The sequence below is a fragment of the Silurus aristotelis genome, assembly GCF_946808225.1.
Source record: "Silurus aristotelis genome assembly, chromosome: 1".
NCBI classification, from domain to species: Eukaryota; Metazoa; Chordata; class Actinopteri; order Siluriformes; family Siluridae; genus Silurus; species Silurus aristotelis.
Genome location: NC_139574.1, coordinates 26484116 through 26509334, shown reverse-complemented (window position 1 = coordinate 26509334; position 25219 = coordinate 26484116). Strand labels below are relative to the sequence as shown.

Sequence of the window (25219 nt, the reverse complement as noted above, 5' to 3'; positions counted from 1 at the left end):
ACAGTTGCTCTCTTCCCTACCAGTGTTGATTGTCATATCTGGATTAAAGAGAGAGGTCTCAGGGAGAGAAAGAATGTTCTTTTGCCAGTTACTGGAAAAGATCCCACCAAGCTCCTCCTCGTACTCAGGGTCCTGAGCTCTCACTTGCTCATCTGAACCTGAAGAGCATGCATAGATAGACTCATCTTGTTTCAGCATGGAGCCCAGGAGAGAGTTGGGATCTAGTCCACTTGGGACTTTCAGTTGGTTACTATCTCCTGGAGCAACAGATGAAATAGATTCTGGGCTGGATTCTGAGTTTAGGGCATACAGTAAAGCCTCTCCTTTGGTGAAGCTGAATGGGGGCATGAGGCTACGCTTCCTCAGAGTCTCTTCTCCTTCTTCATCCCTGCAAATGACAATAAGTAGCATTTTGTTTATCTATGTGCATCATTATATGCTGTCTCGTGTAATAAAATAGAAATAAAAAATTCAGAGAAAATGTGACCTACAGGAGTACTCTTTGAGAGGCAATGATAAAGTCCGGTTGGCCATTTTTGTAAATGAGTCTGGCATTAGCCTGCACCCAAACCCAGCCTCCCTGTTTGGTAAGCAGCCTAAATACAGTCAGTCCACTCTCACCAGTCTTTATCACTGCAGAAGAGAACAGAAACGGATATTGTGCATATGGGATGTCTCTCTCTCTCACACACGCACACACACACACACACACACACACACACACACACACACACACACACACACACACATACACACACAGTGAGTGAGGAAAGAGGTACCTCCTCTTCTCTCACTCTTGCTTTTATTACTCTTCACTTTTACCCCTCCCATCCCTGTGCAGATCATAAAGCATATTCATTCAAGTTGCCTTTTACTTGAACAGAATGTTTTCGAGCAGGTAGCCATATGAAAACTCGGTGAAAAAAACGACCTTAGTGGGAAACAGAATGTACTTCACTGACACACTCTACAGTTCATAAGGTGTTGATTGTTAAGAAACAGAGGACTAGAATGAAGATATGGTTTTCTGTTGTAAGACTCAAATATGAGAAAAGAGGAATTTAAGATTAACATGACATTCACAAAGTAGGATTAAATATATATATATATTGTATGTAATATATGTATCCCTGGTGGTCTAGTGGTTAGGATGCGGTGCTCTCACCGCTGTGGCCCGGGTTCGATTCCTGGTCATGGAACCTACCCCAGCCATCAGGGTTGCACAAGCCAGTGCACTCTTAGTGCCGGTCCCAAGACCGGATAAATGGGGAGGGTTGCGTTAGGAAGGGCATCCAGTGTAAAAACATGTGCCAAATCAAACATGCGGATCATGAATACAGATTATCCGTTGTGGTGACCCCTAATGGGAGAAGCCGAAAGAAAGTTTATTATTGAGGGAAAACAAAATCCAAAACTACATGGCTCTGTGTGAAAAAGTCTTAAACTGTTAAAACTGTGGTTTAATCCCACCTGAGTTGAATTTCTCTCGCCACACACAGGCCTGATTACTGCCACACCTGTTCACAATCAAGAAATCCCTTAAATAGGACCTGCCTGACAAAGTGAAGTAGACCAAAAGATCCTCAAAAGCTAAACATCATGCTGAGAGCCAAAGAAATTCAGAAACAAAGGAGAAAGAAAGTAATTGAGAACTATCAGTCTTAAAAAGGTTATAAAGCCACTTCTAAAGCTTTAAAACTTCAGTGAACCACAGTGAGAGCCATTATTCACAAATGGCAAAAACATGAACAGTGGAGACCCCTCCCAGGAGTGGCCGGCCGACCAAAATTACCCCAAGAGCACAGTGACGACTCATCCAAGAGCTCACAAAAGACCCCACAACAACATCCAAAGAACTGCAGGCCTCACTTGCCTCAGTTAAGGTCAGTGTTTATGACTCCACCATAAGAAAGAGACTGGGCAAAAATGATCTGCATGGCAGAGTTCCAAGACAAAAACCGCTGCTGAGCAAAAAGAACATAAAGACTCGTCTCAGTTTTGCCAGAAAACATCTTGATGATCCCCAAGACTTTTGGGAAAATACTCTGTGGCCTGACGGGACTAAAGTTCAACTTTTTGGAAGATGTGTGTCACATTACGTCTGGCATAAAAGTAACACCGCATTTCAGAAAAAGAAAATCATAGCAACAGTAAAATATGGTGGTGGTAGTGTGAAGGTCTGCCGCTGTTTTGCTGCTTTAGGACCTTCAAGAAGACTTGCTGTAATAAATGAAACCATGAATTCTTCTTTTTACAAAAAAAACTTAAAGGAGACTGTCCAGCCACCTGTTCGTGAACTCAAGTTGAAGCGAACTTGGGTTCTGCAGCAGGACAATGATCCAAAACACACCTGCAAGTCCACCTCTAAATGGCTGAAGAAAAACAAAATGAAGACTTTGGCGTGACCCAGTCAAAGTCCTGACCTGAATCCTATTGAGATGCTGTGCACCTTAAAAAGGCGGTTCATGCTCAAAATTCCTCCAGTGTGGCTGAATTACAACAATTCTGCATAGATGAGTGACCAAAATTCCTCCACAGTGCTGTAACAGACTCATTGCAAGTTATCACAAACGCTTGATTGCATTTGTTGCTGCTAAGGGCGGCCCTACCAATTATTAGGTTTAGGGGGCAAACACTTTTTCACACAGGGCCATGTAGTTTTGGATTGTGTTTCCCCTCAATAATAAAAACCTTCATTTAAAAACTGCATGTTGTGTTCACTTGTGTTATCTTTTACTAATATGTAAATTAGTTTGATGATCTAAAACGTTAGTGTGACAAATGTGCAAAAAAAAACAAAAAAAACAAAGAAATCAGGACGACTGAATGAATGTCTGAAAAGGCAGCCTGGGAACTTACTGCGCATGTGGTTTTCAGCACAGTGTAGCATGTCTGCTGCATGTATAAACTGGTAGCCTGAGCCACGGTAGCACAGCTCTGCCTCTGTGTAGCCCAGCACAATCTTCCCTCTGTGGAGCAACAAACAGGAAAAGAATGGTTTGATAGAAGATACTTAAAAAAAACTACGACTCAAGGAGCAAAAGCATTATCGTCTGGATGAGTCAGTTTGTTGTAGATAGTATGACGCCTGTACTGTTGTAGATAGGAGAAAGCTGCAAGCAGCCAATGCAAAAAGTACCTGATAGGACTGAGGTGATAAATGACATCTTTATCATGGGATGCCTCACATTTTCTCTTCAAATAAAAATATCTGAAGTCAATGCATACTGCCTTAACAAATGACAATTATCCTGATGTATTTGCTTTGTAAGTGCAAAACCTAAATGCATCTCAGCTCATACATATTCACAAAATTAAAAATCCTCCAGTAAATAAAATAGAAAATAAATACTAAATTATTGAAACACAGGTAAAGATCAAGCAAAGGGGAATAAAATGACTGTTTTTTTAATGGATATATACAGTACAGACCAAAAGTGTATATATATTATATATACAGTACAGACCAAAAGTTTGGACACACCTGCTCATTCAAAGAGTTTTCTTTATTTTCATGACTATGAAAATTGTAGAGTCACACTGAAGGCATCAAAACTATGAATTAACACATGTGGAATTATATACATAACAAAAAAGTGAACTGAAAATATGTCATATTGTAAGTTCTTCAAAGTAGGCATCAAGAGAATGCCAAGCGTGTGCAAAGCAGTAATCTAAGCAAAAGGTGGCTACTTTGAAGAACCTACAATATGACGTATTTTCAGTTGTTTCACACTTTTTTATGTATATAATTCCACATGTGTTAATTCATAGTTTTGATGCCTTCAGTGTGACTCTACAATTTTCATAGTCATGAAAATAAAAAAAAACTCTTTGAATGAGCAGGTGTGTCCAAACTATTGGTCTGTACTGTATGTGCTTAATAAAGTGCATCACTTACTTGGCATCGCATGCAATTGGGGTAAAGTCCAGTTTGTGTTTGGTCCTGAAGATGAAGTTTTTGGCACGGATCTCCAGAATGGAGGGTGGCTGAACTGGACAGGCCAGGGCAAATAAGGCCAGCTGAGGTGGAATAGGTTTGCCCTCTGAAGTCTTCTCATTTTGTCCATGCAAGAACTTTAAACGGCCCTGAAAGTTTATGGCCTGCAGACATCAAAGCCAACAGACAGAGCCATGTTAGCCAGTAAAAGGGCATATAGTAGTGATTAGAGGGAAAGATCAACACTGCTGCTAATTTAATACCAGTAACTACACATTACAGTCAACGATCATGGAAAACTGATGTGCTTTCTGATCTGAAATCTTTGATGTGGCAAAATACTGGAAGTACATTTCAACAGCTCTAAATTCCCATTTAAGTATATACAGAAAATATTGGCAAAAATGTTCGGATGTTCTTGTGTTGCAGAAACTTTCGCTCTAATTTAAGACTGCAATCTGTAGTCTAATGTCAGATTTAAACTGAAAGCTATAAATCTGCAACAACCAGTTATAATGATTATCCTTTTCCGTATGGTTTGGCAAGTACAGTTTGAAGGATTAATGAATAAATAACTCTGGGTAAACTTTTGACCATAAACTACTGGCACTGGGAAAGAATGATAATTAATAGGCTAAAACCTAAAAACCAGAGACGTTCCCATTAAAAACAAGTTCATGCATAGGTAAGCATGCTCTGACCTTTCATTGACCCCGAAACATGTACAGTGTTAGAGGAGCTGCAAACTCAGTCCCATTTTATTTTGCTTAAACATTTGTTTTGACACATAAAATAAAAAAAATAAAAAAACTTAAATGACGCTAAAATCAACGTCATCTAAAGAAGGGAATGCAGGAATAATCAAGTTGATGGTGTCATTTTAATATCAGCAATTTAAATGTACTGGCTGAAGTATTTTTTGTAAGTACTTATTACACATTAATACATTAATAAAAATAAAAATAAAAAACGCGTTGCTTTTTTTTGTTTATTGAGCATAAAACATAAAATGTTATAACACCGTAACTATTTAGGGTGGCAAAGTTGAGGTGGCAAATTGAAGTCCAAAAGATGTGTCAATATTTGCACGAGTGGTGCAAAGTTCTCCTTTAGCTCACGCAGGTTATTTTTTTTTTTTTTTTGTGACTATACCAATGCCTTTAAATCACAAGCACTTGCATTTAAGCTCAACACATGGTATGATATTGATGAAATGTGTTTTAAAAAGCATATATGATGCAACACAAAGGCAAGAAACAATTTCAAATTAAACAAATTAAAGGAAAGACTAATATGATGTATGTTTAATCAAAAAGCAGCAAAGCGTTTAAAGTAATATCTAAAAAGAGTCTAGCTTATTGCCAATATAATACTGTATTAATCATATTGCCTTATAAATAAAAGTGAAAGATCCAGTAATTGTGCCTGTAGCACAAGCTGCACTTAGTAAATATCCAAAAAAATGTAACTGAAGTATAGATTCCTTTAACATTTCCACACAAAAAACAGAAAAAAGACTGAAGAATTGATCTAAATTGAAAGTTGACATCAGCTTAAAAATGTCAGCCACATATTATAATGAATTAATACTAAAAACGCTGAAGTGGTAGCATAGCCTTTGAAGATGAGACATACATTATATGGACAAAAAGTTGTGGGCACCTGATCATGAGATTTATTTGTGCTTTTGAACATCCTATTCCCTATTTAGTTTTTAGTATTTTGCTGTTAAAATAACCTCCATTTTTCCAAAGATTTGGGAGTGTGTTTGTGGAGATTTGTGCTCATTTAGTCACAAGGGTGTAAGGAAAGTCAGGTACTGGTGTAGGGTAAAGAGGCCTGGGGTGCAGTCATAGTTTCGATTAATCCCAAAAGTGTTTAATAGGGTTGAGGTCAGAGCTCTATAGCAGTCAACTCAAGATCTTCCACTTCAAACCATAGAATCCATATCATCTAGGAGTTTGCTTTATTTACAGAAACAATGCCACACTGAACAGGTTTGGGTCTCCGAGTTCAGGTGAAGGGAAATCTTAATGCTATTACACCCAAAAACACCATGTATAATTGTGTGGCCTCAATTTTATGGTAACAGTATAAAGAAGAACCACAAATGGCTGGAAAAAATAGTTGTCCCAATACTTTTGTCCATATAGTATATAGTTTATACGTCACTGAAGCTCAGTGTTTATACAAGGGATTAAATGAAAGCATAATATTAATGCTCTCAGAAAAAAATTAATTCTTCATTGGTTTCACATTATTACAGAATAAAAGATAGGCGTGGGATGAGCCCTATTAAAATAATGCATATATAATAGCAGTTACTTTAGTTCAGGTCTCATGTCCAGCCATAATAATGGCAGCAATTTTATTTACAACGTGCAATTTATTACTTTTAAAAAGATTTAAAAGAAATTGTTTACAATTTCATAACAGGTGTACTGAAATGGTGTGGAATTTCCATGTAATATGGTTCAAATTAGGACTGGTTTATAATAGTTCACAAAACATATTTTGGGAATGTCTGTTTTTTGTCAGAATCCTTAGAGGGTTTCCATCATGCTCATCAAGTTCAGAGTGTGCTAAAGAAACGTTCTGGCATTCGTGTTGCACGTGTTACATTTAAGCACTGTTTTAAAAGCATCAAGCTCTCTGCGTAACAAATTAAAGCAAAAAAGCATTGCTGGCATGAGTGTAAATTGCTTTCATTTATGTCTTTACACTATTCCTGTTGCAGAAGCCGACATTTAATTATCAGGCCTACAGGCTCAGAGGTTGGAGAATTTTCTTTTCAATGATGAAAAAATTGGCGTTAACCGAGTGTTAAATAACTTCACTGTTTTGTGAAAGCTTTTTAATGCCAATGATGTCTGCTTTATTTCTTAATTGTTTGTGATCTTGCAATAAAAAAGAGTGATTCAGAGGAAAGAAATTTAAACTGCTGTTCACTTGTATACTTTTTTTATCTGATTTGGATTTTTTTTCTTCCATATTCACATGCATATTCTCCGACTTACCAGAAAGCCAGATGAGTTGTTCAGTAGACATCTTAACCTGCACACGAAATTTCGTTCCAGAAAGGCGGAGTTCTCTGGTGGTAACTGCTCTGGGTTATAATAGGTGTGGGGTAACTGTGAATCTTGGGTATCTGCATGGAAAAAAAAAAACACAACATGCTTTTTATACTTAAGAACTGAGTAATTATAACATAGTATAAGAGTACATACTAATTAATGCCCAGAATATACATCTGCATACAAATATTATTTGTATAAATAATACAAATTAAACAGCCTCTCTGTCTGCAGGCTTTGGTACTTTGTTGAACAACAATACAATATTTGTGGCCATTTTGTAAAATGATGTCAGCTGGCATTGTATTTCAAGCAGTGATGTGGAAGGATATTATATAGTAATAATTAAAAAATATTGAGGAAAACACTAGGCAGACGTCACTGGTTCACGTTCTCTCGCCTCGGTATTTCTTTCCGCAGTTTAAAAAAGGGTCTGAGTTTGCCATTATCCAGGCTGCTGTTTCTATTCATTTCACTTTTACCTGGCACTGGATGCCCAGTGTCTGAAGAGTTAGTGGGGTTGAGAGCCCAGTGGAGTTGGCGATGAAGCTCAGCTCTGTCTTCTGTGTGAACAAGCCCATAAACACTCTGATGGAGGATATCTGACTGAAAAACAAAAGATGCACATGTCACATTGAAAGAAGGACATAAATAAAGTGTCAACATTTAATGAGAGTAAAAATACATGCGGTGAAATAAACAGAAACGGTTTGCGCTTCGGAGAATACTTGTGACCAACCTGCTGGAATCCGAGATAGTCCTCAACAGTGGAAGAGACGTAAAAAACTGTACCAGTAGAGGTGACCACTAATACAAATCCATTTAGGACCTACAGGAAAAAAGTGGTTAAGCATGGATGATTGTTAAGATGCACTGAAGCAGGTACCATGACAGATATCAAGGTAGACCTTAACATTATTCGATGTGTAAATGAGAGGTTTTAAGTAAAAAAAACATACAAAATGACAATACTTTGTGACGGGCAGTCGTCAAAAGAAACCTTCGATATACAAAAATATATAATACAAAAAAAATTAATGTGTCTCCTTGTTGGTGGGCCTGAGGTTCATAATCAGTCTCTATTGTCTTAATTGGCAGTAAATTGCTGGTCAATGCTTTTATTCAGAGCAGATGCACAACATACCTGTAACAATAGTTCACCTTCTGGCAACTGAACATGCGTTTTTGTGTCATTGTTTGCTGGTTGTTTGGATTTACTGGTTTTCAGGAGAGCTGAAAAACAGAACACAAGTGATAAGGTGAGTATGTTTTTTTGAGGACACATCTGCTGAAAACATACTGCAATATAATACAAATATTATCTTCATTATTTGATTTTCAGATCATTTCCTGTCAGTCTGCATGAGGCTTATTCTCTTGTTATTAATAGTGCCTTACCAGATAGTAACAGTGTGGTTATTTTAACAATGTGTGCAGTGTCCTCAAATGTTTAATCTCACATCACTCAATTTTACACGTTATTTATGTTGAATATTAATATTTGATCATTGCTGATGGTAACTGTTAGTTCGTGCTAGTCCAATTAACCCATTAGTTCCTCAAATAAAACAATAATAAAGCAACAGTGAAGGTTAAACAGTGACTTGGCTGGTGCTTTGTTTATCTATGGTGTGGTGCTAAAAGCAGAGAGTTCAGCATCTACAGAACCTCTAATACACCCACATAATGCTACAAAGAATAGGAATTATAAAAAACTCTGGAAGTGAAACATCTTACCTGCATTATACAAATAATGAATGAGTCCTAATTAAAAAATGACCAATTACATTCCAACTAATTTATGAATCGGCAGTTTCAGCAAGGAGGATCCATTAATAAAGAAAGATGCTGCTGCCTATCAACCCAAATGGCTTCAGAGCACAGCAGTAGCACAACTATTTGAATGACAATCTAAATCCAAGTTTCAACTGTAACAATACATACTAGGATCATAGTTTCTGCCAAGCAGTAAAGACATTATCTTAGCAAAGAATTTGTTATTGTCCATCAATCTGGAAAGAGTTATAATGCCATTTCCAAACAATTTAAAGCTTTAGATTCTACGGTGAGAAACATTATTTACACGTGGAAAACATTTAAAACAGTTGCCAATCTTTTCATGACTGGTTGTCAGACAATGCTCAGATCAACTGCAGTTACATCTCAGACTCTATAGGCCTTAGAAAAGGCTAAACAAGTATGTTTTGTTTGGAAGGGTTGCTAAGAAAATGTGTTTTTTTCCTCTAAAAACAACATTGCAGCACAGCTTAGGTTTTTAATGTCTTCTGGACAGACTAGACAAAAGTGAAGATGATTGGGCATGATGCAGAACGCCACATTTTTGTAACAAACTAAAAACATATTAGTGCAAACACCTCATACCAACTGTTAAGCACAGTGGTGGAGGAGGATGATTCGGGCTTGTTCTGCAGCCACAGGACTTGGGCACCTTGCAGGCACTGAGTTGGCCATGAACTCCTCTGTATCCCAAATGTATTCTATTCTATAGTCAAATTTGAAGCCATCTGTCCAACAACTGATGCTTGGCCAAAATTGGTTCATGCTACGGAACAATGATCCCAAGCACACCAAACAATCTACAACAGAATAGCTGAGAAAGTAAAAAATAAAGTTGGTGTAGTGGCCCAGTTAAAGACCAGACCCAGCTGAACTGAAACACTATGGCTGTACCCTAAGAAAGCTGTGCAGAAACAAATGCCTGCAGACCTCAAAGAAATGAATCAACGTTGAAGAACGTGCCAAAAGTGCTGCAAAAGTAAATGCTATTGGAACATAAGGTGTACTATTTTTCATACACGGCTTCTCCGTTTGGCTTATAAATAAATATGACACTGTAATATGTCATGTGCTGTTCTGAGGTTGTATTTACCCAATTCTAAGATCTGATAAAGATTAGATCATATTATTTTGAAACACAGGTCTCCATTCTTGGAAAAATTAAAAAAAAGTCATTTACAAGGAGGACAGAGTAAATGTAACAAGACCCCAGTTTGCTGTTTAATATGAGAAAGTGCTTTTAAGCGCTTTAGTAAACAGATTTGTATAAAAGAGGAAATGTCTGCTAGTACAACATTAAGATTATATCTCAGTAGGCTTCTCTGCACTGTTCGCATGCAAGAGGTTTCGAGCAGGACCCTGAAGAATTCCTCTCGCTCCACCACTGGCGCACATCAGACTTGGCAGGGTCCCTGATGTTCAATGAAATGGGTCAAAGTTTGGAGCTGGAGACAGTGAATATCAAACCCTTTCGTAATTCCCCTCTGCAATGTCAAGAGTTCACAGAGTCTGTTCAAGATTACTCACGCAAGCTCTCTAGGCCAACCCTCATGAGACCAGATATAATAGTGAATATACAACACACAACAATAATCAGTGCCTCTCAGGGCCCATGAAGGAAACTCATGCATGAATGGCCAATCCTGCTGGACCATTTTCTCATGCCATGTGCCAACCACCTCTGGTTTCATCTTGACTCTGCCCGACCTGAGGATTTGCAGCACTTTTTTTTGGCTACTTATAACTTGTGATACTTTCCCCTTGTCCATGTTGCTCCAGTGGCTATGTGCCACTAATGAGGTTCATTGTTTTTTCCAAAGCCGTACCATGTGGTGTTTGTTGCTGAGTCTGCTCATTTAGCTGCCATTTAGGCAAGCCAATGGCTAAGTGGCTCTAGTGTGCTTGAGTGGTTTTCCTTTGCCTTATCACAGGTTGTTTATGTATCAGGAGTATGCTTACTTGCCTACTAGCTGGGTTTCCACAAATATGCAGCATTAGGAATGGAGTTTCCTTCATACAACAGAATGCGCATTTTCTATGTTTTGGGTCAGACTTCGCCTAGTTTGCATTTTTGTCTACTATCAACTGAGCAGTTAGCCTTAAGATCCATAGAAGCAGAAACAAGATCCTTCAGAAAGCCAAAGACATGCACCTAGCTGGGTTCTATTGCCTTTGCACTGGGCATATATAACAGAATGTTACTTTTACCCATGAGGAAAAACAGTCTAATCTGACTCCTGCTACACTGCGAAACAACTCACTATCCAATGTTGACTGATAAACATAAACTTGATCCTAAAAAAAAATCTTTGCTGACGTCTCTTGGCATCTTTGTAAGTCAATTAACCACTTGGCATATCAACAAGTGTTCAGATTTTCCCAGTCGGACAACTGAACTAGAAGGTGAAACATCATGTTTCACCCATGAACATTCCATAGGTTTGGGCCAGTTGTCACTGCAACCTTGATTATGACGCTCTTAATCAACCCTGTGTAATCTAGCCCTTGTACTGGGGTAGCACTATGGTCTTGCCACCAAGACCACAGGTTTTTAAAAATGTTCAGAAACACAAAAATAGCATGGCCACAAGACACTGGATTCATCTTCCAATTCATAGTGTCACACAATTCATACTCAAAGAATCTTACCCACAGACACTGACATACATCTAAGGGCCCCCTTCTTACCATCTCATGGGGCAAGCCCTAAACTGTCAGAGTACAATGGAGCATGCCCATGCAAGCGCTGACAGCAGATCGTTTGGTTTGGATGACAGCATTGCAAGGATTTCCAGATCCAGGTCCACTGCTGACTTCCAACCTTGATGATATTAGACCCCAACAAAATTACTGCTGGCACAAAACCTTTGTACTCTCTAATCCCTCAAAAAAAAAACAATCTAAACAAGGGTTTTTGTTTAAACACATAGTTGCTTGTTTTTTTTGTTGTTGTTGGTGCTTTGGTAAAACCTTTAACCTTAAGACTGGATTGCATCATTGTGAAACGCTAATTTTCTTAGGAGTTTTATCAGCCTACAATTTTACCCCAATAACAAAACATGGAAAGATAGCTAGGCTCAGCAAAATGTGCTTAGGGTCTAATTGCAGAAGATGCAACGCTTTTCTGGAAAAAAAAATAGGGATTCATTAAGACGAGTACCCCATCAGAGGCCTCCCATTGCAAATGCTTGCCTTTAGATGCTAAGTAAGGAGAAGTGTGCTGACTCAGGGACAAGGGTTTGTGGGGCCCTCAATGTAAAAAAAAAAAAGTCTAGTAAATGCTGTCAAATTCTGCTGCACGTTTCGTGTATGGAATCAAGTGAAACTTGTTCCCTGAATGGTGTGCACCTCACTAGTTTTTGGTAAAGGTCGACCAATATGGGTGATGCCGATATTTAGAAATCCGACAAGGGCGTTATTTTTAAAGCCGATATATGACAAGGGCGTTATTTTTTTCTCCCCAAATCTCATCTCATAAATTCTTATAGTTAATTAATAAGAGGTGATACAGAAAATTGCTAAAAAATTTAACATTTATTGAAAAACACAAGCCTCTTCATTCAGTGCACTTGTTAGCAGGTTTCGGTTCCCCTTCTTACCTGCAGCCTAAACTACTGTTTTTAGGCTGCTTCTGCATGTTGAATCGGAGGCAGAGCTCCATGGTAAGAAAGAGAACTCCGACTGGTTAACAGAGCTTAGAGAATGAGCACACAAGAAAAACACGGAACATGCTTGTTGTCATTCTTACTCTTGTCTTTGCAACAGACATGATTGAAAAATGTTACATGAATCTGTTAGTAATCATCACAGAAGGTGTAAACACTGCTTGCTTTTACTACTGCCACCTGCTGTAGGGGAGAGTTATGTTCTCTCCAGCAAGTGCAAAATGTACATGCACGGTTTGGTGTCAGATACGACTGCCAAATAATCAGCCTAATTTGCAGCACAATCGGCCGATTAAGTTTTTTTATTTCAAAAATATATATCTATATAGATATATAAAGTACAAACTTTCAAACAAGAAATCACCTAGGCAACTCTCTCTTTATATATATATATATATATATATATATATATATATATATATATATATATATATATATATATATATATATATATATATATATATAAATAATGTTTCTAAAAGTAACATACAAGTTTATATTAGCATTTCTCTGGCGTATCCCTATAATAGAATACTGGAAAACACAAGGGGCATCGTTGTCTAATAGGCGTGTAAGAAACTATTGATACATGTGAGAATAACAATATTTTGTTTGCCAATACTGTATCAATTCTCAAAAACGCAATATCGAGATTTTATATATATATATTTCTGTGAAAGTTTAAGTTCAGAGATTTGTAGACTGCTATCTATGTAGCGGTCGATATATAAACTCAAATCTAAACACCTGCCTGAATCTTGTATGAATTTTTATATATATCTATATCTATATCTATCTATATATATATATATATACAGTGGGGAAAATAAGTATTTGAACACCCTGCTATTTTGCAAGTTCTCCCACTTAAAAATCATGCAGGGGTCTGAAATTGTCATCGTAGGTGCATGTCCACTGTGAGAGACATAATCTAAAAAAAAAAAAACCAGAAATCACAATATATGATTTTTTTACTATTTATTTGTATGATACAGCTGCAAATAAGTATTTGAACACCTGAGAAAGTTAATATTTGGTACAGTAGCCTTTGTTTGCAATTACAGAGGTCAAACGTTTCCTGTAGTTTTTCACCAGGTTTGCACACACTGCAGGAGGGATTTTGGCCCACTCCTCCACACAGATCTTCTCTAGATCAGTCAGGTTTCTGGCCTGTCGCTGAGAAACACGGAGTTTGAGCTCCCTCCAAAGATTCTCTATTGGGTTTAGGTCTGGAGACTGGCTAGGCCACGCCAGAACCTTGATATGCTTCTTACAGAGCCACTCCCTGGTTATCCTGGCTGTGTGCTTCGAGTCATTGTCATGTTGGAAGACCCAGCCTCGACCCATCTTCAATGCTCTAACTGAGTGAAGGAGGTTGTTTCCCAAAATCTCGCAATACATGGCCCCGGTCATCCTCTCCTTAATACAGTGCAGTCGCCCTGTCCCATCTGCAGAAAAACACCCCCAAAGCATGATGCTACCACCCCCATGCTTCACAGTAGGGATGGTGTTCTTGGGATGGTACTCATCAGTCTTCTTTCTTCAAACACGTTTAGAGGAATTATGACCCAAACGTTCTATTTTGGTCTTATCTGACCACATGACTTTCTCCCATGACTTCTCTGGATCATTCAAATGGTCATTGGCAAACTTAAGACGTGCCTGGACATGTGCTGGTTTAAGCAGGGGAACCTTCCGTGCCATGCATGATTTCAAACCATGACGTCTTAGTGTATTACCAACAGTAACCTTGGAAACGGTGGTCCCAGCTCTTTTCAGGTCATTGACCAGCTCCTCCCATGTAGTTCTGGGCTGATTTCTCACTTTCCTTAGGATCATTGAGACCCCACGAGGTGAGATCTTGCATGGAGCCCCAGTCCGAGGGAGATTGACAGTCATGTTTAGCTTCTTCCATTTTCTAATGATTGCTCTAACAGTGGACCTTTTTTCACCAAGCTGCTTGGCAATTTCCCCGTAGCCCTTTCCAGCCTTGTGGAGGTGTACAATTTTGTCTCTAGTGTCTTTGGACAGCTCTTTGGTTTTGGCAATGTTAGTAGTTGGATTCTTACTGATTGTATGGGGTGGACAGGTGTCTTTTTGCAGCTAACGACCTCAAACAGGTGCATCTAATTTAGGATAATAAATGTAGTGGAGGTGGACATTTTAAAGGCAGACTAACAGGTCTTTGAGGGTCAGAATTCTAGCTGATAGACAGGTGTTCAAATACTTATTTGCAGCTGTATCATACAAATAAATAGTTAAAAAATCATATATTGTGATTTCTGGATTTTTTCTTTTAGATTATGTCTCTCACAGTGGACATGCACCTACGATGACAATTTCAGACCCCTCCATGATTTCTAAGTGGGAGAACTTGCAAAAAAGCAGGGTGTTCAAATACTTATTTTCCTCACTGTATATATATAAAAAGTCATTTGAGTTTATATATCGACTGCTACATAGACAGTCTAAAAATCTCTGAACTTAAACAGTGACAGAAAGTACTACCATAGGGCTGTGCCACTAATGTAAGCGTTAATATTCATCGTTTTTTCTTGGGGGGTGCTGCTGTACAAACCATTATGGGTATAACTCCTGCTGGAAGTAATAGCAACACTGACTGATTTGCGCTGATGGCAATATGTTTTGTTTATGTGCGGTTGGTTTCTCAGGTGGGAAAATGTTAAAATGGCATTAAAAAGCTCAGGAACAACATGTGCTGTTTGTGGTTGCAGTTATAACAAGACGTAGCTTAATTTGTATCTTAAAGAAAAGTGCTTGTGAGAGTGCAGGACATGTGTATCTTGCCTTGCCTGACTGCATTCTCTAACTTTCCAGAAGAAATAAATAAGTACTCTTTATTTTCTTGCTTCCCTAGGATTCTAGCTTTAGATGTAGTCTGCACTGCTGCCACTTGGAAATCACAGAAGTGTTTGAGTGAGAACAAAGCAAACTGCATTATTTTTTGATATAGACAGAAATTAATTTACTTTTTTGGTTTTGACTGATATCTCACACTGATATACCTGATAATATGTTTTTCTTCACTTTACCAACAGCCAGAAATAACAAAATCCCTTATTAAGTTATGCACAAAAATGTTTCCACTTAATGTTTGTTTAAATGCAACATGCTCTATTTGGTTTCCATATGTCTTAATAGCACACAGCCCCCAACCCACAAAGCACCCCATGGTAAACACTTCATATATAGGAATATAAATCCTAGTCAGTGTTAACGGAGTAGTGCAAAATGCAGTCACCTCATTTTTAACCCGCTGATCAAGCAAAATAAAATAAAATAAAAAATAACAATAAAAAAGCCCCTCTCAGGAATTACAATGTTGGGAAGGGGACGAATTTGACTGTACATTTATTATCTACTTTCTGCAAGATCTCACACTCCCAGTTGACATCCTGTTATTTGACTTTCACTTCTTCTCTTTTCAGTCAAGTGCAGATGAGAAATAACAAAGGAAACAGACTGCTAATCGGTGCAGTTCCTTTGTTGGTACCTTATGATGAATTAATTACTATTTTGTCATGCCTCGTCGTTTTAAATGATTGGTAAATATGAGCAGTATCAATAACCGCAGTGTAAAATTCTTATAGAAAAATAAAAGAATATGATATTAATTTCGAGGACAAAAACTTATTATTATTATTATTATTATTATTATTATTATAACTATTATTATCTGAGAAGAGTTCTTTGGGTTTAGTTTGGGCAACATCATAAGCCTCACAGCTGGAAATAAAAGATTTATGTCTATAAATTGCAGTTTTTAATTTACCAGTTTGTTTTATTTTAAGTCTAGTACAATGACAAGAGTTTAAATTGTGAATTAAGTGCTTAATTAAGTTAAATCATTTAGACTTAAAGAGTTAAACATAACTAGACTTGCTGACTTTTAATGCGTCTCAGAAGATTCCTGCTACTTTACTCAACCTTACAAGAGGAATGGACAAGTTGAGAAAAAAGAACTCAAATTAAAGTAGAGATTTTGTGCATCATGTATAAACGAGTAATGTACTCAAGATTAATTTCTAAATCTAGGATATTAAAAATAAAATATTTCCTTGTGACAGGGAGCGTAGCAAATTTCCAAATACCTTTCAAATTTCTTTCTTGTATCATGTCCAATTTTAGCTCATTGGGGCTCCAATTAAGACACTTAGATCTATAATGCCTCATTTATCTTTTCTTGTGGAAATGAAAATGAAAAGAAATGTGCTTCTGATTTGCACTGACTTGGAAAAGAGCATAAGGAACCTGATGCAACTGAGTGACTTCTGTCAGGTGTGTGTAACTTAAACGTACTATTGAAGTGACTCTTGGCTCGCAGGCAGCCAACGCTCAGTCGGAGAACTGTCAGTTTGTCCAGTTTAGTGATGACATCCTGATGAAAAGGCAGCAGGCTGGCCAGCCGGTCCAGTTCACCATTCAGTCGATCACGGTGCCTCTTAGAGGGATTTGACTTTGCAGCTTCAACTGAAGCCTCCTTCCCACTGCAGAAATGGAATGAGAGAAAATACAATGAGCTTTAAATGCATAGTACATTTATGCACAGACCTCACATACTGTGCACGAAGGACAGTCATGTATATACCAGACAATATTTGTGTAAGATCTCAGTTGAATTGCATTTATGTGAAGTAAATGTACAATGACAGTTTGCCCAGTTTACAGCAATTACATTTACAGCATTTGGCAGATGCCCTTATCCAGAGCGGCATACAATTATCTCATTCATACAACTGAGTAGTTGAGGGATAAGGGACTGCTCTACAAATACAAGTATTTACAACTTGATGCATTTAAAAGTAAGAAGTAACTGAAAAAGTGGCTGAAACGATTCCTCGAGGAACTTGAGAAATTCGAATACAAAAATCGAACGAGGCAAATTAGATTATATATTGGTTTAGTCCATTTAACTACACATGGAGCACTGTGTTTCCCCACGGACCATGAATACTGATGCACCACCTGCTAAACTCTGGAGCGCTCTGGACAGCAGATGTAGCAGAGGTGCCCTCGTTCATAAAACAACAGCTTCAAACTTCAGGCCGACAACATGGCTACCAGTGGATGCACTAGAAATGCTGGATGTTTTATAAGAAATAAAGTCGGAATTGCGAGAAATAAAGTCGGAATTAGGCAAACTTTTATATTTAGGTGACGGAAATGGGCTTCCATACAACACATAAGATGCTGCAAAATACAAAATGTAGGAACGGGGAGAAAACAACAAGGAGAAGATTCTGGCCAAAGAAAACGACGGAAAGTTTCCCAAGTTTGGGTTCATTTCAAACTAAAACCTAAAGAAAACACCGTGGAGTGCGGTTACCTTTTAAAAGTCATTTGAAATGTATTTTTATTATTTATTTTTGGATTTAGATATTTGTATTTGAATTTTGGTGTAATAAGGCAAATAAATGCACTAAATCGCTTTTATTTTCACAGATATTCTTTTATGCAATTTCAGCATTAATAGTGTTATTTTTTTCTAAAAAGGAAACAAATTACTTTATTTTAGGAAAGCCGTCTTATTTTCTCTTGTATATTTAGTATTGCTCTTCAATAAAGAAAAAAGCACTTCCTCTCCGTTCGGTTGAACACTCGATTACTAAAATAATCGATAGCTGCAGTCCTGTAAGAAGTGCTTGTTGATTTGGAGAAGACCACTGAGAGTTTCTTTATAGTTAGTGTGAATGTATTCATTTATTTTGATGGTTTGTGGGTCAGGACTTGCAGTACAAGTTACATCATCTAATAAAATGCAGCATTGGTGGTTTATAGCCACAGGCCAAGATGCCTGATAAACACAAAGGCGTGTAGAAGACAGAAGATTGGCACAGCTGTCCAGCAGATAGGAAGTTTAACAACTGCCAGCAGTGGCATAGCGAGCGAGACCACTCAAGCCCTCAACCACTAACCACAGACCCATAAGTCACTAAGCTCCGTGAGACTGAGCTGAAGAAGAAAGACAAGATAAAAGACTTACAAGGAAATACAGCACAAATCCATTCCCTGTATGCATGTCAACAAAGTCCAAATTTAATGGTGGAAAGCACCAGGCTGAGAGGTGTGGACCAAACAGAGCAACAGAACAGATAATAGTTAACTTGCAGACAGCAAAGGACTGATAGATAACAAGACTTGCAGGCTAATAAGGGAACTCAAGTTCAGCAAGTAGCCACGAATGACTCCAAAGTGTATCAAATACCCTCACCACAATGGTAAAGTCAATTCGGGTCTATAGTCAATGCTGGATAATCTGTAGGTCAGACCATAGTCACACACTCTTTCCAGGGGGATTTAAGGTCCAGTGTAGAAAAGGCAAGAAAATATAAAGCGACAACCATATGACCACGATATTTAGATTAGATTCCATACCACTTGTGCTGGTAGAGGGCTGAAACAGTTGCTCTAGAGCAGCGGTCACGGACCAGTTTCACGTAAGACAATCAGAATCATATGATGTACGTAACTGTATATGTAAATGTATATAATAACAATTTGGACTCATTGCCGATTCAGTGGGAGTTTAATTTATCGATGCATAGAAATAAAAACTGCAACAACTGTGGGGAATTTGCACAGACCAAGTTGAGAACATTTTTCTTTTTTCGTGGTTGGGGACCCCTGCTGTAAATGGTACTTTACAAGGACCTGGGATACAATGAACCCTTCACATGATAGGCGCTGCGACTGGACTGTTATCAAATGCACTGTCAGAGATAAGAGTTTTCTTGCATGCAAGCTACTAAATGTTGGATTGATTTTCACTAGAAAACCTTCATGCTTGGTAATAAACTTGATCAGAAAAAAAAAATGCCTATTGATCAACAGCTGGCACACATAGAAGCATCACGACTCTGTTGTTGATATTGCTAGTGAATGATGGTTTGATTACAAAAGTGGGAACACAGCAATTATATTGCGTAATGCATGTGTAATAATGTGTTCTTAGGATATTTGTAACGAAACAAAAAAGCCTACAATACCATGTGTGCCTGTTTTATATATAAGGTCTTGATGACAGCTAGAAAACTCCCTGGGCTTTTGTGCCAATGGTTTACAGCAACAATGACAGTATCATTTGTGAAAAGTTACAGGATTTGTTTACCTTTTCAGGGCGGGCTTCCTCCGTTTGCGGCTCGCATACATGTTTTTCGTGCTCGTAGTTTCCATTGTTTCAGCTCCTTATGGACTCTTTACCTGTAGTAGGTTCAGAAGACTAAGTCTCGGCGCTGAACGCAGCGTTACACTCGACTAGCTACACACACAAGTGTCACCACTGACCCAATAATACACAGTTAGCGAATACACTGCGGGCAAACAGGGAGTCGGGCTACAGCATGATGCCATTCTACTGCCCTACACACACACACACACACACACACATCGCCTTGAAAGATTTCCAAACGCCTGTCTCAAAAGCCTAACGCCTAACTAGCTCGCTAACACGACACAATCTAGCACTAGCTACATTTCACCCTATAAAGTTTGCCTTATTGCCCCGAGCGACGCGCGCCAGCATTCTGCTTAACAAATATATCACAAACGGCGATCAAGACACTGGCCAATCTTGTTTGTTTCGCATTACTGCAAATATAAACTGGTTGCAAACAAGCTTCAGATTCACACCATTCCCCTGTCAGTCCTCAGACTGCGACATCAGCCGTCCATGCCACTTACTGTAGTTCTCCTTCACGATGGAGTCGACTCTTAGATTCATTTTTTTATGGCGCCGACTCGCATGTCGAATTTTGTTTTTTTTTCAAAAAAAAATAACACGGAACACCGAAATATATTATTGTTTTGGCACGAAATGATATTTTAGTGAAAATAAAAAAACATTATTAAAACATTTCAATGCATGGGCGATTACTCAATATGTGGCTCTAGATATGCATTGAAACGGAGTTCATATTACATTATATTTCACAGCAAACGCATTGATTATTGATATTGTTGGAGGTGGTAATATAGGTTTTCGTTGATTGATTATCTATTGATAGGTTGCAACTTTGGCTGGTTTTAAAAGAGACTTTGGCTGGTTTTAAAAGGAAATGGCTGCGAGGTGTTAAGGAGTCGAAAGAGTCGACTCTTTTAGGTTAGCTGAGCCGAGTGGTCTGACTATGTGGAAAAATAAAACCTGCAATGATAAACTGCCCCTATGCTTCTGCTCGTATTTTTACCTCCACCTGTAGGATTTTCTCTACCCACCTCTGTGTGTGTGTGTGTGTGTGTGTGTGTGTGTGTGTGTGTGTGTGTGTGTGTGTGTGTGTGTGTGTGTGTATGTTTTCAATAACAATAGGTTACAAAATCAAAATAAAACCTAAAATCAACCAGGGTGCCATATCATGAAGCACAATAGCACATTGAAAACATGTGCAATAAATAAACCAGTTCCCAGCATTGTTCCTTGTTCCCAACCCACATCTCTCACTTATGCCTGACTGACCTGATAAATATTATAGTAAGCACAACCGTCTTTGAAATTACAGATTCCTGGCATCAAAACAAACTGTCTGAACGCATGTTTATGAAAAAGGCATGCTTTCGTGTTGGTGAAAAAGAGCACATAATCACCTCATTGAGAACAGCTACCATGTAGAGTTACCTCAGAAAATCTTTGTGTACAGTGTCATTATCCGAAGGTACAACAAACCTTGTGACCCCTGTGTGTTAGGCTCTAACAGCACCTATCCTAACATGAGGGCCTGATCTTCATCAGAAGATAAATAAGGATTTCGAAACACAGGCGCCAAAAATGCCGTTTTATGTACTATATGTTATTGTATGAGTTTCTCAATGTAAAATGATATAATAATTCAGTTGCCCTTTAAATAGGTTTCTTGCTAGTTATCTATATTTATTTGTTGTAACAGCTCCCTTTGATAGTGTTCTCTATTCCCTATTCATGGTCTCTTTTTCTTCTTTTGTATTTATACATTATGTTGTATATACTGTATTATGTTTCTACTTTTTTTCATATATATATTTGCACGTTTTCTTTGCTGCTGTAACACAGACATTTTCCCTTATCTTATCTTATCTTATCTTATCTTATCTTATCTTATCTTATCTTATGTATCTTTAACTTTTTGTAGGCTTTTCCTTGTTTGACTGTTTGGCACCAAAGAAATAAAATAATAAAATATAATAAAATATCATTGATTTCTGGCAAATATACAATACATGATGTAGTAAGACAATCAGAGTGGAACAACAGGTAGCTTTGCTTCATTTCAGCTTCAGGTCCTGAACTGAGTAGATCTTTTCTCACAATAATGTACATTAATCAATGCTTTTAAATAGAAACATTTATATATTTTGCTTTAATGGTATAATGTACCACTACAATAATGTACTACCATAATGTTTTACATTTAAAATTATTACATTACAATACATCATTAATACATTCTTAGAGAATATCATATTTCTTATGAAATACACTACAGCAGAGATTTTTATCTCAGAATAGGATTCCCACTTTAGAAAGCAAGAACTGGCAACCATCCAGAGAGATAAAGCAGTTTCAATTAATTTGCACAGCAAAAAAAAGAAACAAATATATAAACGGCTACATTTATTTATCTTCATATCTTATATTGATTTACTCAAATTCATAAGCTTTTCAGTAGATTTAAGATTCAGTCTAATCTAATCCTATATTGACAGTTTTCACCTTTGGTTTTTTTGTCTGACAGAACCTCAAGTCATGTATACTTATATAATATTATTTTAGACAATGATCTTGAATAGTTTGACATGGCTTTGCCATTTTGTCCCTTGATTTATTTTTTATTTGATATAAATCATTTTTTGTTTATTTGTTCTTGTTTTATCTGATTAATATTATGCCACACAAGCAATGGAAAACACTGAAAAACAGTGTAAAATGAAATCATAAAATAAAGTCCATTTAAGATGCATTTTATTATGATGCTGGTAGATAAATAATAATAATAATAATCATCATCATCATCATCATAATAATAACAATAAGGAACACTCATAGAGCACAAAGAATTGTGCCAAAAAAATACTGAAGTTAATATCTAATATGTAGGATAAAATAATGGTTTGGTGAGCTCTGCAGGTTGATGCAGAAGTCCTGTTATATGGAGCAATAGATCCGAAAATATTTGTTTTAAACATGTGTGCAGACAACTGTTTTATCAGACAATGAACGATAATAAGAGAAATTCCTAACTTTTTATTCTAGTTTCAAGTATTTTGTGTGGATTGTGAGTTGTTTGTTTTAAGCGTTCACTTGCGTTTTATGTCCTTGTTGGATCCCAGACCCAATACACCCAAGAAGAATCTACTTGTTTTTCTCATATCTCAGCTAGTCATCTATGTTAGCATAAAAAAGTTCCAGGAGGAAACACTTTTCTGTACTCTGATTAAACAGCACATCCTGGCAACCAAAGTGTTATTGATAACATTTGAATCATTAAATCGTGGCTCAAAAAAAAAAAATAGTTTTTCTTAGCAACAGAGAGAGAGAGAGAGAGAGAGAGAGAGAGAGAGAGAGAGAGAGAGAGAGAGAGAGAGAAAGAGAGAGCTCTACCCTCCTCATTTTGTTACACTTTGTGAATGGTATGTCATATTCAGATTTGCAGTTTGTGTATTTTATTAGATCAGTAACTGTTCGTATATAAAAAGTGATATTCAACTCAACTGAAGCTTTATTGTCACTCTTCCACATACACAGTATACAAAAGTACGAAATGTCGTTACTACAGACCAAGACATAAATAAAAGGTAAACATTAAACATAGTGGCACAATAAATATAGATGTGATTTATGAGGTTAAAATGTAAGTAATGTAAGTGTAAAGTGCGAGTCCACAGTCAGAGGTGACAGTGTGCAAGTGTGCCATATCCAGTGTGCATGTTTTAGCAGAATGAGGGGATGTCTATAGTAAACAGTAAACAGAAAAAGTCCCTAAATACAGATCATTCAAAAGACAGATATTAAAAAGACAGTAGCTAGATTTAACAGACTCAGTCTAAGAAACCTAACAATTTGGATTAAATAAAAAATACAATATATCAATCATGATTTTTAGTTCTTTTTAATTGTTTTTGTTGAAGCTTCACGGCTACAGTGTTTTCCTTGACAACATCAGCATTTGTGAAATTCTGGTAATGCAATATTTCAAGTCAAGTCAAGTTTATTTGTATAGCGCTTTTCACAACAGACATTGTCTCAAAGCAGCTTTACAGAATTTAACAGTCAAGGTGAATGATGTGTATTTATCCCTGATGAGCAGCCATGGTGACTGTGGCAAGGAAAAACTCCCTTAGATGTTATGAGGAAGAAACCTTAGAGGAACCAGACTCAAAAGGGGAACCCATCCTCATTTGGGTGATATCAAGAGTGTGATTATAGTCTTTAAACAATACAGAACACTGGAGAGTGAGAACTAACTTGAGCACTGGAATGTAAAATTGAGTCATGTTTTTTCTACAGTCTTATACAGTCATTTAATCTTATGGGACCAGGAGATACTAAGCAACTTAAAAAAGAGTCTATATTTGAGATCATCATATATCCAACACCAGCTTCTCCATGACAGAACCTTTAAACACTCAAAGAGGTCCAATATCCAAACTCCACATGAGGTGGAATACAAATGGCACTGGTACCTCTCTAAATGGTTCGGGATGTTTGCGAGGTCGGCATCTACTTCTTTAAAGGTCCATAATCTTCATGAGGTGGGACGTGACTGGAGCTGGCACAACCTCAGGATGCCTCATGATGGGTAGAGAAGGAGAAGCAGTGGAGAGGAATTAGCGTAGCTGCTGTTCATGATATTATCAGCACAAGAGCATGTGATCAAATGTAGTGGCGCACAAGGTTATGATGTGATGAAATATCAATATATTACATGGAAAGAATGCAAATGCGGTGTCTGAGTCATCATTAGCACTACAATATTTAACAGCACAAATAAAAAATAAACCTTAAATGCTTAATATGAATAAATAGATTTTTAAGTATTTGGCTCTTATTGTCTGATGTCTAAAACTTGACTTTATATATAATTGTATCATATTTGGGTGAATTCAGGTAATATGAGGTAAACTGGGAGAGTGTAGCTGTTTAACCAAATGTATTTTATTCTTTATTTTTTTTTTTTTCCCTAATAATGTTACTATGAATGTGTAATAGTACTGCTTGATAGAAATAACCTGGCCTGCAGTTCCATCTGAAAAACTTTTGTATTTGCTAAACACTGAAGATATTTCGGTTTCAGATCAAAGACAATTATGACACTTTCATTTCCTGATTTTATGGGTTCAAACAAAAGGTGCCATGTTCTAAGCTGTGTAACACGTCTCAATGTAAGCATCAGAAAAATATAGCTGAAAATCTGGCGTATCCACTACATATGCATCTTTTATGGAACTGTAATAACAGTCTTTCAAATGATTGTAATTCATGCAACATCATGAAAAGGAATGTGGTCAGCATCCGACTGGAAATTAACCACAAAAACAAAGTGAAGGCACATATTCTATGACTAGGGTTTTTTATTTCAATTTTTTTCTTGTTTTGACAAACATTTTACACATATTTTTCTGAATATTTACATCCTATGATCTGCTGATGTAACAAAATAAGCATACAGTTACTTCAAATAATTTATAATTGGTAAATATGCAATATTTTGACTGGGGAAACGGAAAGATATATATCTTTCCTTTCCCCCAGTCCA

At 37.3% G+C, this 25219-nt stretch overlaps 1 protein-coding gene across 1 annotated transcript in view; it reads right to left on the bottom strand.

Moving 5' to 3' along the window:
* ahr1a (aryl hydrocarbon receptor 1a) overlaps nucleotides 1-20202 on the bottom strand; it is a 22056-nt gene extending 1854 nt beyond the window's left edge. Inside the window, exons 1-10 of the mRNA XM_083559369.1 lie at nucleotides 19606-20202; nucleotides 16797-16984; nucleotides 8159-8247; nucleotides 7754-7843; nucleotides 7497-7620; nucleotides 6958-7088; nucleotides 3902-4104; nucleotides 2860-2969; nucleotides 492-633; nucleotides 1-388 (exon numbers count right to left, since the gene is read on the bottom strand). The exon at nucleotides 1-388 is cut by the window's left edge and continues 939 nt beyond it. Of these exons, the coding sequence (XP_083415495.1) occupies nucleotides 1-388; nucleotides 492-633; nucleotides 2860-2969; nucleotides 3902-4104; nucleotides 6958-7088; nucleotides 7497-7620; nucleotides 7754-7843; nucleotides 8159-8247; nucleotides 16797-16984; nucleotides 19606-19670 (1530 nt within the window). The 5' untranslated portion in view covers nucleotides 19671-20202. The remainder of the gene's footprint in view (nucleotides 389-491; nucleotides 634-2859; nucleotides 2970-3901; nucleotides 4105-6957; nucleotides 7089-7496; nucleotides 7621-7753; nucleotides 7844-8158; nucleotides 8248-16796; nucleotides 16985-19605) is intronic.
* Between the last annotated feature and the right edge of the window lie 5017 nt (nucleotides 20203-25219).